The sequence below is a fragment of the Phodopus roborovskii genome, unplaced genomic scaffold, assembly GCF_943737965.1.
Source record: "Phodopus roborovskii unplaced genomic scaffold, PHOROB, whole genome shotgun sequence".
NCBI lineage: Eukaryota > Metazoa > Chordata > Mammalia > Rodentia > Cricetidae > Phodopus > Phodopus roborovskii.
Window position 1 is genome coordinate 24,723,802 of NW_026126416.1, and position 18,538 is coordinate 24,742,339.

Consider the following 18,538-nt stretch of genomic DNA (forward strand, 5'->3'; position numbering starts at 1 on the left):
TGTAAGGCCTGTCTCACTCTCTGTGAGAAGACACCTGTGGGAAGTGCTTTACTGCAGTCTCCAATGCGCAGTCCCCGGCCCACTCGAAAAGCTAGGAGTCATGCCTAGATTTGAACGATTAAAGTCTCTGGTAGGTGTTACAAAGGCCACATCCTAACTTTCCTCACCATAACAGTTGGGGTTTCTATTGCTGTGATAAAATATGACAAGTCAACATCAAACAGCAGGTGTTCAATTGGCCTTATGGTGTCAGAGTGTTAAGGTCCAAGATGGGGTTGTAAAGACAAGGTGGCCGGAAGCTGAGTTCCCATCTTGATCTGCAAATAGCAGGCAGAGAGCTCATTGTCTTAAACCTCCTCGACCTTCCCGAAAGTTCCACTAACTGGGTCCATTCTCACTCACACCGCCACATCCACTCTTAGCTCCAGACCATTACACCCCTCCTCCATGGTCGTTAGTCACTGCTGTTGAATTCCTGATCAGTGAGTTATTAATAATTCCCTTCTTTTCACCTACTCCTGCCTTCCCAACTCCCAAGAGGCTGGCCAGTGGCCCTCTCTAAAAAAGGCCTCTGCCTTCTTCTCCTTGCACATAGGGACATCCTGATTAGTCAGGCCATTGGTGGAGCAGATGACATCATACATTTTCAGAAGGTGGGGATGCTTTCATTGAAAAAGTCAAAGATAGGTGTTTTATCAGTCCTCGCTAGCTTAGTGTCCTAGCCCACTCCATAGGGCTACTACAGAGTACCACAGATGAGGTGATTTGTAAAGAAAAGACATTTAATTGGCTCACAGCTCTGGAGGTGAAGTGAGGCAAAGAGATAACCTAGAGTATATATATATCCTTAACTCTTTGTTACTGGGGTCACTTCCAGGGCATGGCAACTTATCTTGATTTGGGGATCAGAAAGAACATAGGAAAGGCTCCCCTAAAGATCCACCAGAAAAACCACATAGTCTCCTGTCAGGTCCAGTGGACCTTTCAGCTGCTTCCACAGGAGGAAGCAAAATCAAGTTATCAAGAAAAAACATAGTTATTCACAGCAAAACTGTGAAGGCCTTTGGTATAGAAGGATGGGTGTGAGTGTGTTCAAGTTGAAACATTCACAGATTCCTGAATTTCCTTTTTTTCAAAAGAACTATATTCTTTTTGTTCTTTGACGATTTACATGTGTAAATAATATATCTTCCTCATACCCTTCCCAACCTTGACTCTATTTGCCCCAGGTTCCCCGTCCATCTCCCACTTCATGTCTTCTCCCCATCTCCCCCTTTCCTTTGAGACAAGGTCCCACTGTGTAATCCTGGCTGGACTGGGACCCTAAGTAGCTCAGGTTAGCTTTGATCTGCCTATATCAGCTCCTACGGCTGAGGTTAAAGGTGTACACCACTATGTCCTGATTTCTATCCTTATTTTATGTGTATGAGGGTTTTTTTCCATCTGTATTTCTGTGCACCACATGTATACAGTGCCCTGGGGCCAGAAAGGGGCAACTGATCTCCTGGAACTGAAATTACAGATGGTTGTAATCTACCAAAGGGGTGCTAGGATTTGAACCTGTGTCCCCTGGAAGAAGAGCCAGTGCTCTTAACTTCTGAGCCACCTCACCAGCCCCTTCTAACAAACAAACAATAAACCAACAGCAACAACAACAACAAAACATGGGCTGTCAGCACCTTTAACGCTGTCTCTAAGTCCCCTGCAAAAGGCCACATGTTCTTTCTTCTTCCTTGTAAAGCCTGAGCACTCGAAGAAAGGACATACACTAGTTTGCCTAGGTTGAGATTTGAGGATGGCATGTTTAAGTCTCTGGATAAATAGAGCATGAACTCACAGAAGATCATCGTGTCTCTCCTTGCTGTTTCTCTATAGTACATTTGGAAGGTTGCCAAGGGCTTTGAGAACCCAGGAAATCTGCCTGATTCTCTTGTGCCTTCTTTAAAAATGATTTAAAAGCTATTAAGGGAATGAGGGGAGGGCTCAGTTGATAAAGCACTTACTGCATGTGGTGGTTTGAGAGAAAATGGCCCCCATAGGGAGTGGCACTGTTAGGAGGTGTGGCTTTGTTGGAGTAGGTGTGGCCTTGTTGGAGGAAGTATGTCACTATGGAGGCAGGCTTTGAGGTCTCATATATGCTCAAGCCACACCCAGTACCTCAGACTACTTCCTGTTGCTTGCACAAGATGTAGAAATCTCAGCTATCTCTCCAGCGCCATGTTTGCCAGCATGCCACGATACTCCCAGCCACCTTGCTCTCCACCATGATGATCCTGGACTGAATCTCTGAAAATGTAAGCTGCCACCTCAAGTGTTTTCCTTTATAAGAGTTGTCCTGGTCATGGTGTCTCTTCCCAGCAATGAAACCCCAACTAAAACACTGCACAAGCATGAGGACTTAAACTCTATTCCCTGATTAAAAACCTGTGTGGGCAGATGTGTTACACACTTGTAATCCCAGCACAGAGAAGGCAGAAATGGACAAATCCCTAATCAGCCAGCACAGCCTGACCAGGGGCTCCAGCCCAATGGCAGATCCCATCTCAAAAAAAAAGTATATAGCTCCTGAGGAACACTGGCCTCCACATGTTCATGAACACACACATCCTTGAACACACGCGAACACGAGAAAACACACACACACACACACACACACACACGAGAAAACACACACAAACATACCATCCTCACTGAAGTTTAGAGGCCCGAATGTCAGGAACTGTGTTGTTCTAACCATCTAACCAGATGTCTCCTTTCATACCAGAGCGGCATCCCCTCTCTGCCTCCTGCTCAGATGGACCAGACCGTTCCAGAGGACGGCTGTACAGATGGCGAGAACAGAATCACCCAGATCACACAAAAGATGGCCAAGGAGGTGCTCCTGATGGCTCAGAGCTTGAGGAAGAGAGGGCGAATCCTGGTACTTGGTCCTCAGCAGGTCATGGTGGTGGGTGATGGGCACCATGTCAGGAAGCGGTGCGTTGGCATCCCTAGACGGTGCTGGAGGGAAAGGCCACACTGCAGATGCAATCAGCACCCCATCTCTGTAAAATTCACTTCTCTCCTCACCTCCTCTCTCTGGCTCGGCTACTATGGTTTTAGCAATTATATCAGGGATAATGATTTTGTCAAATCTGCAATGTAGTAAAATTAGTAAAAATCAAGGAGTCGTTCATCCCCCAGAACAATGAGTCAAAGGTGTTCGTTATACCTTTTAAACTTTGCTTTTAAATTTCGTTATCCCTCTATGTGTGTGCATAGCCCAGGGAGGGGTATGCCATGGCCTGTGCCTGGAGGTCAGAGGACAGCTTTGTGGCATCCGTTCCTTCTGCTCTTGTGGGTTTCAAGCTCAGATTAAAAAGCTTTCATAGCAAGTGCCTTTTCCCCTGGAGCCACCTCAACAGCCCATTATTTACACATTTTAAAGTTGATTTCTGGGATGCTGTCTCAATACCTATCAGGCCTTTAACTCAGGATCCTTCTACATCAGTTTCTCAAGTGCCAGGGCTACAGGTCCATGTGTTAACACACCTTGTTGCTTTTTAACATCCCTCAGAGTTAATAGAGAGGGCTGAGACCTCTTGAAAGCTCGCCCTTTATGCTGGCACAGCCTGGTGGGGTGGGGAAGGGCCCATTTCCCACTGGCTTCTAGAAGCTGACTTCTACTGTGAGCCTATCCTCACTCTCTGTAACCCTCTTCTTGATGTAGCTGAGGCAAATATTGTTTGCTGTCAACACGCTAATATGAAAAAAAACCTTAAATCCACTTACTTTTTGTATGCACCAAAAGGTAGACACAAAATGACAGGTAAAACAACTGTGGGTCTACCGGGTACAGATGGCTCTAAAATGAAAGACTGAGCCACAAAGGACCTGACTTTCCTATCCTGGGGCAGACAGAGGGACATCCCCTGGCAATATGGCTGACAAGGACAAACCCAGAGCTTCATCACACCAAGACTTAGACCTTTCATTGTTGGGTCGCACCTCCCAGCTTCCCCAGCCAGTCAACATCTGGCTGAACCAGTGACCCCCCAAGGTCACCAAAACAAGTGTGGCTTTCCAGAATGTATTTCCAAATCAGGTGTTTTGGTTTAAATAGAACTCAGCTGTGTGCGGTGGTGTATGGCTAAGGGCCTAGGGATGTGCAAACCCTGCACCTCGTGTGTATCTGGAGAGATGTACATTTGAGAGGAAAATCCAGGGACCATTTTAAGAGTGGGGTTTGCTTCTGGTAGGAAGTGGCTATGCCCAATTCACCCCTGAGTTCCCCAACCACACATACTGATCGTAATGCCAATTGTAATCAGACATTTCCTTTCCAACTGCCCACTCCCAAATAACTGACTCAGAGGCTGAATATGAGTTATAAATGCTTGGTCAATAGTTTTAGCTAACTCTTCATTTTCTTTATTTACACTCTTCCACGTGGTGGTACCTTATTTGGCATGGTCTGTTCATCTCCTGCTCCCTCTGCATCTGCCCGGTGATCCCTGACTCCCCCCTTCCCCTTCCCATCATCCTACTCTGGTAGCCCCACCTACACTTCCTGCCTGGCTACTGGCCAATCAGCATTTTATTAAACCAATTCGAATGATAGATATTTATAGTGTACAAGAGGATTATTCCACAACAGCCAGTGATTTTTGTTTTTTTAAAGAACTGAAGTATGAGTGAAATAGAAAAGACAGAAAATATCTAGTTAGGACTGGGTTATTTGGTAGAGCTCATCTGGTAGAGCCCTTACCTAGTACGCACAAGGCCTAGATTTTTTGTTTTGTTTTTCGAAACAGGGTTTCTCTGTGGCTTTGGAAACTGTCCTAGAACTAGCTATTGTAGATCAGGCTGGTCTCAAATTCACAGAGATCCACCTGCCTTTGCCTCCTGAGTGCTGGGACTAAAGGCGTGCACCACCCAGCGGAAAGGCCTAGACTTATCCCCAAACACCACATGAGCCAAGCACACTGGTACATGCTTGTACTCTCAAGCTGGAGATGGAACAATCAGGAATCCAAAGCTATCTTCAGCTATATACTGTTTGGGGTCAGCCTGGGATATGTGATTCTAGGAAGCTAGATTTTCTGGCCTTCTGCAGCCCCCACATGGGGGAAGGAGATAGTTCTTTATCTGTCAAGTTCTTTCTAACCCAAGAGAAAGCCCTCAAAGTTGGCTCATGGGATGGTGGCTAAAGCTAAAATATACTCATTTCCAGGGGCAGAAGTAAGTTGAGCCAAGAAAGCTTGGGGCAAGCATTGCGATTTGTCCCTGCTGTCTCAGGGGAAACCTAGGAAGGCAGCGTTTGCCTACATCTAACATTTCCATCTCTGATGTAGACCAAAGATCAGCTCATTGCCTCAGCCAGAAGAATCTCAGCTTCCGGAAAGGACATCGCCAGACTCATTCAGATCATTGCTAAGAACTGCATAGACCAGAGATGCTCCCAGGAACTTTTGTGTATGGTGGAGCAGATTCAAACCCTCAGCAGCCAGCTCAGCATCATCTCCAGGTAGGAAGCAGCTTGTGGGAGAATGGCTAAGCCTTTATGAGACCCTGTGGGGATGGAAAGCACGTTATTTGTATATGTTTAATGGTTTACCCTCCTAGAGTTTACACTGGCCCCTCCCCCATTCAGAACACAGGCCCTTACCTTACTCCGTGGCATTGCTGGGCTCACAACACTTCAGGGGTAGTTAGCCTTTGACACATGTGACTGACACCCATTCTGAAGGGGAGGGAGATTTCACCACATAAGCCGCAGCCAGGCTGAATCTCTGGCAGGGGCAGGGGTGTGTGGTGCCAATACCCACTTTGATGTAAACCACTTCCTCAGGAGTGATCCTACACCAGGAAGTCTGTAAGCAAGGGACTCAGTAGCAGCTACATTCTTACATTTCATGGTGAGAATTAAAAATAACATTGCTCAAACTAGAGTGGCTTTACATTTGTTTGTTTATTCATTTATTTAGCGTATACACATGCACGCCCATGCTAGGGAACACGTGGGAGTTAAGAGATCAACTTGTAGGATGGCTCAGTGGTTAAGAGAACTGGCTGCTCTTCCAGAGAACTGAGGTTTGATTCCCACTGCCCATATGGCGGCTCACAACATTTCCTGGTGATTGGCTCCCTCTTCTGACCTTCGTGAACACCAGGCACACATGTGACACATGTGTGTACATGCAGGCAAAACACTCATACATATGAAAATCAATCTTTAAAAAATAACAATAAGACTTGGCAACCGTTCCCTGGGAAATACCATTCCAGATGCATGAGATGTGTCTGGAGATTAGCTGCCATCTCAAGATTAGCTGACAATACTTTTTTCCCATTTAAGACGTAGACATAAATGACCACCACAAACAAATCAGTTTCATAATCAAAATGCGACCCCCTAGACACAAGAGGCATGGTGCCAAGCAGGGGGTGGGCACACAAAATAACTAACCTGTGCCAGCTGGCAAAAGGAGCTTGGGGGAAACAGGCAAAAGCATTCACTGTGGTTCTCATGGGAATGAATGGGCACGGCCAAATAAGCTGACTAAGCAGTGTGAGATTGAGTATTCTGAGTTTGGAAGGTGTGCTTGCAGGTAAGTCATTGCTCTTTCTGGTAAGTGGTAGGCCCTAGAAGAGGCAGTCCCTTCACATTAGCCATGTCCTGCATACAGTTCTGTACAGAATTTATTCTTTCATGTTTAATGACAGTTGGCATCTGTTCCGTGACTTCTATCCAGTTATTTCCATTAACAACATACTCCTCTTTTTTTTGTTTTCTTTATAGATGCTATATGACTCACACGTTCTTGACATTAAAATACTAAAATGCTAAATTAAGCCCTTAGAATAGTCTTCCCCTGGGGCTGTGGTGACAGTTCAGTTGGCAAAGTGCTTGCCTGGCAGTGCATGAGAAGGACCTGAGTTTGATTCCCATCTAAGAGCTGAGTGTGGTGGTGTATAGGTCTAACCCCAGGGCTAAGCAGGTGAAGACGGGCTTCTCCAGGGCTTGCTGCTATAGCCCAAGCCCTAAGCTCCTGGCTCAGCAAGAGACACTGTCTCAAAAAAAAAGGGGGGAGGATGGGGTGATGGTTGAGGAAAACACTTTACATTGCTCTCTGGCACACACACACACACACACACACACACACACACACACACACACACACACACCCTTCCTCTGACTATTCCCACCAAAGTGTCTCAGCTTCCTATATGAGAGTTCTGTTGTAAATGCTGCTATTCATTGGCAATTGCCTCCTAACGTGGGATAAAGACTTCTTTCTTCCCCAATGCTCCCAGTGTGAAGGCCTCCCTCGAAAGAAGCAAGGCCTCTGAAGAGCTTCTTGTGGACAACGCACAGCGGCTCCTCCAGGCAGTCTCCAAGACTGTGCAGGCTGCGGAAGCCGCCTGTCTTCGGGTGAGTGCCACAGGGACCTGGCAAAAGTCGTCACCAGAATACCTTCTCTTAGCTGTTCAGCTCCGTCCCTTCCCTAAGCCAGTGACCTCACTTCCTGTGTGTTTGATTAGAATGATTTCCATTAGCCTGGCTTTAATCTTACCACTTCTTTAGCCGTAAATCTGCAGGTGAGCTGACCATAGCTCTGCACACCTTTTGCTATGTTTCCTTCTGTTTCTAGGATTTCCTTTTGTCTAATTACCTGTATAAAGTTTTTGTTTTTGAGATAAGATCGTAGATAGCCCATGCTGGCTTCAAATCCAGTATATAGCTCAGTCTGACCTTTAACTCAGAATCATTTTGCCTCGGCTTCTCAAGTGCTGAGGTTGTTAAGTGTATACTACCATGCCTGTATCTCTTTTTTCTCTTTTGTAGGATTTATTATTTACCTGTGCATTTTTGCCCACTTTTCAATTAAAGGCATGAATATATTTATTATTTTTTCTTATTTTACATAATGATCCCAGTTCCCTTTCCCTCCCTCCCATGCTATCCCCTCACCCCACATGTAGGGTGATGCCTTCCAGGAGGGATTATCAAAATCTGTCAAGTTGTTTGGAGTAGGGACTAGGCCCTCTCTCCTGTAAAGGCGTGAATATATTAACTGTAGGTATATTTGCTTTCTTCTCTGATAACACAGATCAGATCTGACTCTAGCTGATTTAGGAGATTTTTGTTGTTTCTTGATAATGGGTTGGGAGTGTCTTGTTTTCATGTCTCATAATTTTCCTTTGGAAACTTGACATTACATGTAGATCTGTAAACACTAATAATATTTACATATAGTCTTGTCTTCCAGGCACCTAGTATGGGAGATGAGACAGTATTGTCAGGCATTGACCTGAGTTGGGGTTTTATTGTTGCAATCACTATGAGGGTTTCAGGCTTGCTAGCCTTAATTTGTGTTTGGTTTACTGTCCTTTCCTCAATGGCTGAAGGCTTTTATTCGATAAAAAGGACAGATTCCAGCAGTGATTCATGTCTATGTGACGTGAATCTCCAAAGCCTGCATCTCAGAGAGGTGTTTTCAGTTCCCTATGCCAACCTGAGCCTTTCTCAGGAGCACCAGGTGAGATCTTAGAGAACTCTGAGTACACGTGGCCCTTTGTTGTGGATGGGCACTGTATCACGCTAATCTAATTTGGGCATTAACAATTGTTCATTTTATTTTTCAGTCCTGGAGGTCAAACTATACCCTGAAGATGCTAGGCAGGTTACTGAGCCACATCCATGACCCTGTTAAAACTTTCCCCCACACCTTATATTCAATTACATGGCTGCCCCATCTCCCTCCAGGCTGAGTCTTGTGCAAACCAGTCCTATTCCCATCTCTCCTCAGAGATGTCTGTTTTCCAGTACATCTGAGGCTGGAGAACTTCAAACTCAGCTCTCCAATAGAGTCCAGAAAAGCACAGTCTTGTGCATTGACTGGCTGTCTCATAGGGGTGAAAGCAATATTTTCTGGTTTCCCCTATCTTAAACACCAGCTCTAAATGGACACTGTTGGCATGGTTAAAAGAGCACCTCCCCTAGGTGTGATGTAGGACAGTGGAGGCAGATGCGGGAGGATGTGGAGTTTATGATGATCCTTAGATACACAGCAAACTAGAGACCAGCCTGGGCTACCTGAGAGCCTGTCTCAGAGAAAAACAAAAGCCAAAGCAACAATAGATAAATTAATAAACAAGAGTTTGCTTAGGGCCTTTCTGTGTGTGGCCTGCCTCTGTCCTCCTCACTTCTTCCCAGGAGCTGCTTCTCCTTCAGACCTGACCTAAATGCTACCTCGTCTGAAGGGATGATACATCTCTTGACTCCTGATGGAGCTATGCCCCTATAAACCCATCGTAAATTGAAACTATGGTTAAGTCATAAAGGCATTCAAGGCTGGACATGGTAACTCACACCTGTAATCCCAGCAGTCAGGAGGCTGAGGCAGGAAGATTAGAGGCTAGACTGGGTTACACAGTGATGAGACCTTGTCTCAAAAAGGGGAAAGGTTGTGGGATAAAGGTCTTGTACTCTGCCAAGATTTGTCGCTCTAATTGGTTTAATAAAACTCTGATTGGCTAGTAGCATAGGCAGGAAGTATAGACAGGGCAGCCAGACTAGGAGAATTCTGGGAAGAGAAAGGGTGGAGTCAGGAGTCACCAGCCGAACGTAGAGGAAGCAAGATGAGAACGCTGCACTGAGAAAAGGTGCCAAGTCGCATGGCTAAGCACAGAAAGGAATTATGGGCTACTTTAAGCATAAGAGCTAGTTGGTAATAAACCTGAGCTACCAGCCAAACATTTATAATTATGGTACTATGGGAAACAGCTGTGGAATTGGGCAGGACAGAAACTCACCTCTGGCTACAGGAAAAGAAGGAAAAAAGATAAACAAAAATAGAAGGCACTACTAGTTTAATCTAATTCTTAAAAATTACTTATTTTTTTTATTTTATGTGTGTGAATGCTTTGCCTGCATGTGTATCTGTGTACCACAGTTGTGCAATGCCCTCAAAGGCCAGAAGGGGGTGTCAGATACTCCTGGGAATGGAGCTACTGTGAGCCAGTATGTGGAATTGAACCCAGGCACTCTAGAAGAGCAGCCAGTGCTCTTAACTGCTAAACCATGTCTTCAAGCCCTCACACCTAATAGTAATACATTAAAACTAATGTATTGCTGAAACACTAAATTTGTAATCTAAGTCGGGGACCATCTGTAATGTAGACTAAATCATATCCAGTTTCCTTTGTTTTAGATCTTTATGTGCAAGTTACAAACAGAGGAAGGATTTGGGTGGAGAGGTAAAATAGTTTTTAATGTGAGTGCGTATTTTGACCTGCATATATGTCTGTGTACACCTGTGTGCTTCATGCCTGAAGAGAACCCTGGATCCTCTGGAACAGGAGTTATAAGTGGCTGTGAGCTGCCATGTGGGTGCTGGGAACTGGACCTGCGTCCTCAGGTAGAGCAGCCAATGTTCTTAACTGCTGAGAGAGAATTTAAAAGAACTGGCTTTGTTCTCAGGTCATTTCACTGGGATCAATATTCAGCCCTTTGTTCTATTTTTCATCTCCTTTCTGGGTGGGTGGTTACTACCCTCTTCACACATGATGCTTTGATGCTGTAAAATGAGAGCTGTGACACCAGAAAGGCAGCCCTAACCCTCTAGAAGGAACCCACAAGAGCAAGCTCTAAAGTGATGACCCTGGAAACATGGCAGTGCCCCCAGAATTGAGCTTGATTATCCCTTTTGCTCCTGCAGGGTTTGAGATGGCTTTCCTCAGATCCAGAGGAGCTGGAGGTTGCTACCCTCTGCACACAGTGGAAGAGGAAACTACTACAACACCGACTTCAAGAAGCCTCAAACGAAGACTGTGATGAGCTGGGCTTACGAAAAACTAGCACAAGGAACCTCCCAGCGTTGGCAGCATTATAAAAGCTGAGACATATTCTCAAGTCACCCTGTGTTGACCAGTACTTTGGCAGCTTAGCATGCCTCTTGGGCTGAGTCTGAGACACGGGTATATGTGGCCATGGCTTGTTCTTTACAGAACTCCCCTGACAGCACTCCTGGTTAAGAACACGGGACACTAATAGGAATTTAACAGGGGATGCTCCTATCTGTATGTGACACAGAGGGGTTTTAAAAAGAGCAGCACAGACAGAAGAGGAATGTGAATGCATTTTGAAGAGAATCATGCCCTTTTTTGTTTCTTGTTTGTCCCATCCATTCTTTCACTCTGTTCTGCTTGTTCTATTTTTTAAACCACTTTATTATTTCACACATCATAGCATTCATACATTTAAAATATCCCGTGCTCACAAATTTATGGAAGCATCAACACAGCCCGTTTAGAATCTTTAGTCATCCCTGAGAGAATCCCTTCAGTAGTCTCCTTTTGCCCTAGCCTTGTAGATGTTAATTAGTTTCTGTATTTTATGGATTTTCCTTTAGATAGAATAATATAAGTGGTTTTTGTGACTGGCTTACATTGCCTAGCATAGCTTTTGGAAGTCCATTTATGGGGAGAGGGGAAGAAGGAGAGGGAGTGGGGAAAATGTATAGCTCAATTTAAAAAAAAGGAAAAACATAAAACCATTTATATTGGTACTTCATTTCTTCCTACCAAATATTTTCATTGTATGGGAATACCACCTATTCACCAATGGCTGGACATTTGAGCTCTTTCCAATTTCAACTATTCGAATAAAACTTATTGGGCTTATTGGAATGGTATTGTGGATTATATTTCTGTATTATCTTTTTCTGTCAAATATATAATTATGTCACATCTTTCAGTCCCTTTCCCCATGACTATGGCTAGTGATTAATTAATTATATTAAATTTCTCAAACATTTTGGTTTTGTGGATCTTCTTGTATTGGAGCAAGTGGGCATGGTTGCAGAAGCCAGAGACTGAGAGCTCACCTCTTCAAAGACAAGCATAAATGGGCAACCTGGAAGTAGGTGAGTCGTTTTTACTCTCAAAGCTGACCACAAGAGACAAATTTCCTCCAACAAGGCCACATCACCTACACCTCCCCAAACAGCGGTTCCAACTAACTCCAAGTAGTCAAGTATCTAAACCTATGGGGAAAGTTCATATTAAATCCCTAAGCAACCCACATTAAAGAAGGGCTTATTGGGCGAAGTAGGTATTTGTTTTTTTGGGTTTTTTTTTTTTTTTTTTTTTTTGTGTGTGTGTGTGTGTGAGAGAAAATAAGAAAGGAGCATTAAACAATTCTATGTTAACAGGTTCTGAACAATATACCCTAAGTGACTATCTCAATCCCAAAGAATTCTGTAAGTTAAAAGAACTATTTTAAGCATAAAATACTTTAATATAAACTGTATTGTTAAACTTGAAACTAAGATCAAATTTGCTTATAAAATAGCCTTTAGAGCACTGGTTAATATAATAGACATCCAAGAATAAGTGTGATGGTTTGAATAATAACAGCCCCGGTAGGCTCATATATTTAAATACGTAATCATCAGGGAGTGGCACTATTTGAGAAGGATTAAGAGGTGTGGCCTTGTTAAAGGAGGCGTGTCACTGGGAGTGGGCTTTGAGGTTTCAAAAGCGTGTGCCAGGCCCACTTTCTCTCTCTTGGCCTGCAGATCACAATGTCTCTCTCAGCTTTTGTCCCATCGCCTTGAGCCTATGCTGCCATGCTCCCAGCATACTTACCACCATGCTGATAATGGACTAAACCTCTGAAACTGCAAGCAAGCCCCCAATTAAATGTATTTTGTAAGAGTGGCCTTGGTCATGGTGTCTCTTTACAACAATGGAACAATGACTAAGAACACGAAATGAGTAAACAAATATTCCATCATTGGACTTAATAACTTTTAAATCCTACTTTTAAATTACTCATCTAACTTCCCTTTCAGTAATTTAAAAACCAGAGCTTGCATTAAGAATTTCATATTTAACAAGTCAAATTAACTTTCTTGTAAATTTAGAATTATTACTAATTGAACAATAAGGATAAATGCATGAGTGGAGCTAAAGAGTTGTTACAATTTTTGATTAACTAAAATTTACATATTTTATTGGCTTTTTAAAAAATCTGATAAAAGAGGAAATTGTACTACTTTAGGATACATTTTTTTGGCAGTTTTGTCAATTTTATTCACTTTTCAATTAACAGAAAAGTTCATTTGAACAGTAAGTCAGAAAATACTTTCTATGGTAGCTTTAAACAGTACCTTTAATGCTACCCTGTTACCCAGAGCCATTTTATACAACAAATAGGAACAAAAACATTTGTTGTGGACTGTGGAAATTGCTTCTGTGGGAGCTGTCTTTAACTAAGAACTGGAGTTATTACCTCCTTTGTCTCACAAATAAGTGTCCTTTTCAAGAGATGTACTGGAGTCATCCCAACAAACCAGCAGTTCAAGAGGTCATACCAGTGTAACACTGTGAGTTATGAGTTATATCATAAAACACAGGTGCCATTGCCTATACATGTCAATGAATACACAAGAATGAATACAAGTTACTTTTCATAAAATACAATTTCTAATTAATTTAGAGTTCTAAGCTATGAGGACATTAAATAATTAAAACACAGGTGATCTCTGTTATAAAACCAATCATATGAGATCTAAAAGATTGTTTATTGGTATCATATACAGTGGAATATGCCTACCATCTCAGTGGGAGTTTTTGCTATGCAAGAAAAAATATAGAATCTAGACATTTAAAACATTATCAGCCTAATAATTACTACAGTCTCACTTTGAAAAGTCTGTTAAAAATTGCCAGTCATGATGAGCACAATTATTGCAGTTACATCATTTGAAAGAGATAAAAATTATGCTGCTAAAGACAAAACACTGGAATACATAAATATCACAATGTGACAGAGAAATAAAATCATAACTACTTAATATGAAAAATTAAATTTAAAAGTTCTGCTAGAGAACCTGGAATTTGTTTTACTGTAGCAAAACATTGTATTTATATTCCTTCAGCTTCTATGATACAGTGTTCAGTAAAATACTTCTAAAAGATACAACATTCAAGTGCTTCATGTACAGAGACAGTGTTGCCAATGCTAACAAAGTGATGCTCTTAAACATGAGTTGAGCTAATTATGGTTTTCAATGTTTTCACCTTGCATTTTACTTAGCAGTTGGCGTGACAACTAATCAGTTTTGTGCTGGCAGAGAGGATCCTAGTTAAAATACTGATTCTCAAAATTAATGTATATCATATTGCTTGAAACTAAACAACCATACAAAAGTGGCAAATGTTAACCTAAACATTGATTATGAAAGACAACTGTCACACACACACACACTCACACTCAGGGTGAGTGTTGAGTTCATGATGTGTTCTCTTACAATAAAAGTACTTTTACTAACGCTCACATGATATGTATTTCTATACTACAGTCTCTTGAAGTTATAAAAATATTATATAAAATACCACAGACTTTAGAGGATGTAAGTTCATGTGGTTCTGATACTAGCAGCTGAAAAATGTTTATAATTTAAAAAATAAATAAACTATAGAGGTAAACCAGTTACAAAACAGCAGAGAATCGTGACAGCGTGAGAATAGCTTAATTACACAACAGCTAACAAAATGGTGACGCAGTTGGATCAAATGTCTTAAAAACCTCTTTTAGAGATTTGTCATCCGTTTCTCTACTTGGATCATCACCTGGGGTAGGGCTTGCCTGTTCTGGCTCTCTTGCCTGCCTTGGATCACTGTATGGAGATCTAATTAAGCCTGTTAAGGCCTGAATAGGAAGACTGTGCACAGCAGAGACCTGAACCTTATCAGCACTCCTCAGAGTATCTGCCTGCATGTCGGCTGGCCCCACACCAGGGATGTCCATGTCTGCAGGGGTTTTCTGTAGGATCACTTCTCCAGGGGAAGGCTCATTTTTATCACTACTTTTTGAACCACTTTTTTCCTGGTTCTCTGCATTTTCTTCTGAAGAAATGATAGCTAGCTCCGATGAAGACAAGGAGCCCTTCTCCCTAGGATCATACAAACTAATGCTACTGAGAACTGAACTTGAAGTTCCCAGTGGGAGGCCAGCTGAAGAAGAGAGTTTGGGGGCATACGCAGGAAGAGCCACAGGACCAGCACTGATAGGTGATGCTGTTGAGGGCTGTGACAAAGCAGGGTTTGATCTGGCTAGGTTTGGGGCACTCTTTGATACATGTGAGTCCTTTATAGCCGATTGATGCGACTCTGTATTGGGTGGTCTGTGAAGCCTAGGATCAAAACTCTTTTGCAGCCTAGGGTCTCCTAATTTACCCCCTGAACTATGTAAGTCTCCACACTGTTCTAAGTAGCCCTCTCTCTGTGTTATATTTATTTTGGTTGCTGATTTTGGATCAAGGGACAGGGCACTTTGATGATCACTTTTTGTATTCCATAGCCTACTGAGCCTCTGGTCAGCTATAAGTGGAGGAAGAGGTAAATTGATTGAAGATACTGGATCAGGTTTAGGTAAAGGAACCGGAAGTAAGTCCTCTGGAGCCCACACGATGTGCTTTGCAAAGTTGGGTTTGGTTAGGATAATGTCCATTTTAATGTGACTGAATTGTCGTAACTGTGACCTTGGATCCTGGAGTACTACTCCAGGCAATGAATCCAAAGGTATTAAGAAGGCTTTCTCTCTCAGTTCTCTTTCTGTGTCTTCTTCATCATCATCTCTTCTTTTGGGTTTACGATTCGCAGCAGCATTTGTATGATGCAAATCAAACTTTGCTCCACTAGAAGTGCCTCCAGGAGCACTTCCATTCCCTCTTAATTTCCTGGGATCCCATGCAAGTCTAAGGTCCACTGGGACAGACTCATGAGGCTTCCTAATGTCTTGCCTTGGGACAGTCCGAAGCCTTGGGTCCACCACCTGACTCCCTTTCCTCTTCTCTTTAGCAAGCCGTGGATCAGTAGGAATGCCGAGCTCTGTGGGAGGGTGCTGCTGACTTCTTAGAGTCCCTGTTTGTTTCTGTAATGTTCTCAGTATTGACTTGACACCACTTCCTTCGTCTTCTTCACTACTGGAGTACCAGTTAACTGTATCATCTGAAAAGAGACAGACGGTTATGGTTAAAAACAAAGTTTCATATGTGACCTTAAGTAAGACTAAAAGCAGTACTATTTCCAAACTTAGTATATATAAACACTATAAGGGATCCCCACCTACTTTGCTACGTGGACTCTCCCCTCTGAACAATAGTACTGATTTCTCTACTTGTAACAATCATTTATAGACATTTTATAGTGTGTTCTCAATGTTCAATATGAAAAAAAAGAAGAGCTGGTCTTGCACCAACTGGTTTTAGGTACATGCACAGTAAGGCAATTGTGATTTAGGAAGACTACTTTATCTGCTATTGTAGGAATCTGGCTGTCTGAACTAATGACCAATTTCTAAAGAAGAAAGGGGGATATGATATAGAAGTGATGGGGAGAGGGGTAGATTATTGAATCTACTTTTATCCAACTGTTAATCTCAAAATACAATGATATGGATTTTGGTTTATTGATACAACTTTAAGGTCAATTTTTTTTTACAGTCTATGTATGTATATTTCTACTCTTGTTTAAGGTATTATGGCTATGTAGCTCATTTTAAAATGTAATGTATAGTTAAGAAATACAAATTAATAGTCATCCATACAGTCAAACTTATAGACATGTTAGGTTCTCTAGATGTGCAGAGATCTATTTCAGATCTTCAAACACTTCAAAGACCTATAAAATATGGCATTTATATGTTTAAGAACTTGGACTTTTCTCAACAGTGAGATACATCTGTTCCTGGCAGCACCAATCACTTCAAAAGGATGATGGGAATTGAAGAGGCTCCTTATGGAGTTTGCTTTCAATGTGGCAAGGCCAGCAATTTGGGCAAGAAGCTGTTCTTGCCTGTACTGTTTGCAGCATATTGAATAAACTGGACATGCAGGACCCACAGGAAAATGACTGCTGAACTCTGTCAAACAAGGCAGGTCCTTCAGGGCTCCTACTTTACAGAAGAAACTGCCAGATACTCTGCAGCACATAGAGGAAACTGACTGAGAAATTGCCAACATAGGCATGACAGTCTTTCAAATTTCCTGCTTCAATGAAAAGTCTGCCAGATACTACAAGCCTGTGGGCTGAAGATGGAAACCCCAATATTACAGAAGAAATTTGGTTGACTGTCTAGGCCGTCAGATGTCTCTGCCATTTCTAGAGTTTTGGAAGTTGCTTGCAATGCACTTCCTGTTTAGTCAGGTAATATATCCTTTTGGGGTCTTTAATGGAGTTGAAGACTAGATAGTCATAATTATAGTTTTCTTTAGTTACGACAAAAGGTAAGTTAGATATGAAACTTTGGACTCACAAAGATAAGATAGATGATATAGTATTTTCATTAATTTTTTACAAATACAAATAGACTAAATATTATAACTATAATCCCTGCTTGATAACCTGTTTTATTATATATAATTTTTACTATATTAAGTTAAAACCTTCCTTTTTGAGCAGATAGAAGGGAGAAATGATGTAGGATGTCTTTCTGTACACCGTTAATATGTGTTGCTCTCATTGGTTGATAAATAAAGATATTTTGGCCTATGACAAAGCAGGATAGAGCCAGGCAGGAAATCCAAACAGAGATACAGAAGAAGGACAGAGTCTGAGAGTTGTTACCCAGGCACCCAAGGAGCAACATGCCAGAGCACCACCAGTAAGCTACAGGCCACAGGCAATATGCAGATTAATAGAAATGGGTTAATTTAAATGTAAGAGTTGGCTAGTAATAAACCTGAGCCATCAACCAAACATTTATAATTAATATTAAGTCTCCGAATGATTACTTAGAAATGGCTGTGGGGCTGGGAGGGACAGAAAAAGCCTCCAGTTACAATCCACCATCTTTTTTATGCTTGTGTATAAATATGACTGCTGCAACTGTTATTTAAAACCTGTCACTGAAGCCAGAAACACTTCTAAGACAAAGGCTCCAAGGTAAACTGGAAGGGGACAGTTCAGAGGAACTCATTTTCACATCTAAACCTATTTCAAAAGGTAAGAAGTTAGTAAACCTTCTTCCTTGCTTGATGCTCTATGAGACTGGGTACCAGCTGGTTCTTCATCTTCTTGGTATCTCTGAGTCAATCGGATGAAAAGAGCTCTCTGCACTGCAGGAGGGAGCCCTGAAGCAGGTAGAGGGCAGTGACCTGTCATATTGCTGCTAATGTCAGGCCCACTCCCAAGGTTAGGTGAATCATGAGCAATGGGAGGCTGCTGCTGTGCAAATTCTTCATGCCACATCTCATCTACAGAAACACAGAAGAGAGACACTGGGAGCTCAAATTCCACCAAAGTGTAAGAGACTGAATCTCTCCTAATCACCACATTGTATACCTAAGTTGCTGTATAATTAAATATTTTAAAATTTTAAATTTTGTGTTTTTAAATATCAAAAAGTTTATTGCATCAAAAATTAGCTGAAGTTTTGTTTCTATAGTTTTGAGAAATTAAAAACATTTCAAGGTTTCAATTTTATCAATTTTACTTAACTTAAAAATTCATGTTTTTAGTTGAAAGCAAGTCTAAATATTTTACA

The 18,538-nt window shown here is 42.1% G+C and overlaps 2 protein-coding genes across 2 annotated transcripts in view; one reads left to right on the plus strand and one right to left on the minus strand.

Moving 5' to 3' along the window:
- The window catches only part of LOC127221273 (uncharacterized), a 30,348-nt gene extending 19,471 nt beyond the window's left edge, over positions 1 to 10,877 (plus strand). Inside the window, exons 6-9 of the mRNA XM_051183159.1 lie at positions 2,759 to 2,920; positions 5,334 to 5,506; positions 7,297 to 7,414; positions 10,704 to 10,877. Coding sequence (XP_051039116.1) covers positions 2,759 to 2,920; positions 5,334 to 5,506; positions 7,297 to 7,414; positions 10,704 to 10,877 — 627 coding nt within the window. The remainder of the gene's footprint in view (positions 1 to 2,758; positions 2,921 to 5,333; positions 5,507 to 7,296; positions 7,415 to 10,703) is intronic.
- A 2,675-nt stretch (positions 10,878 to 13,552) lies between these two features.
- Zc3h6 (zinc finger CCCH-type containing 6) overlaps positions 13,553 to 18,538 on the minus strand; it is a 46,001-nt gene continuing 41,015 nt past the window's right edge. Inside the window, exons 11-12 of the mRNA XM_051183419.1 lie at positions 18,015 to 18,248; positions 13,553 to 16,002 (exon numbers count right to left, since the gene is read on the minus strand). Coding sequence (XP_051039376.1) covers positions 14,537 to 16,002; positions 18,015 to 18,248 — 1,700 coding nt within the window. The 3' untranslated portion in view covers positions 13,553 to 14,536. The remainder of the gene's footprint in view (positions 16,003 to 18,014; positions 18,249 to 18,538) is intronic.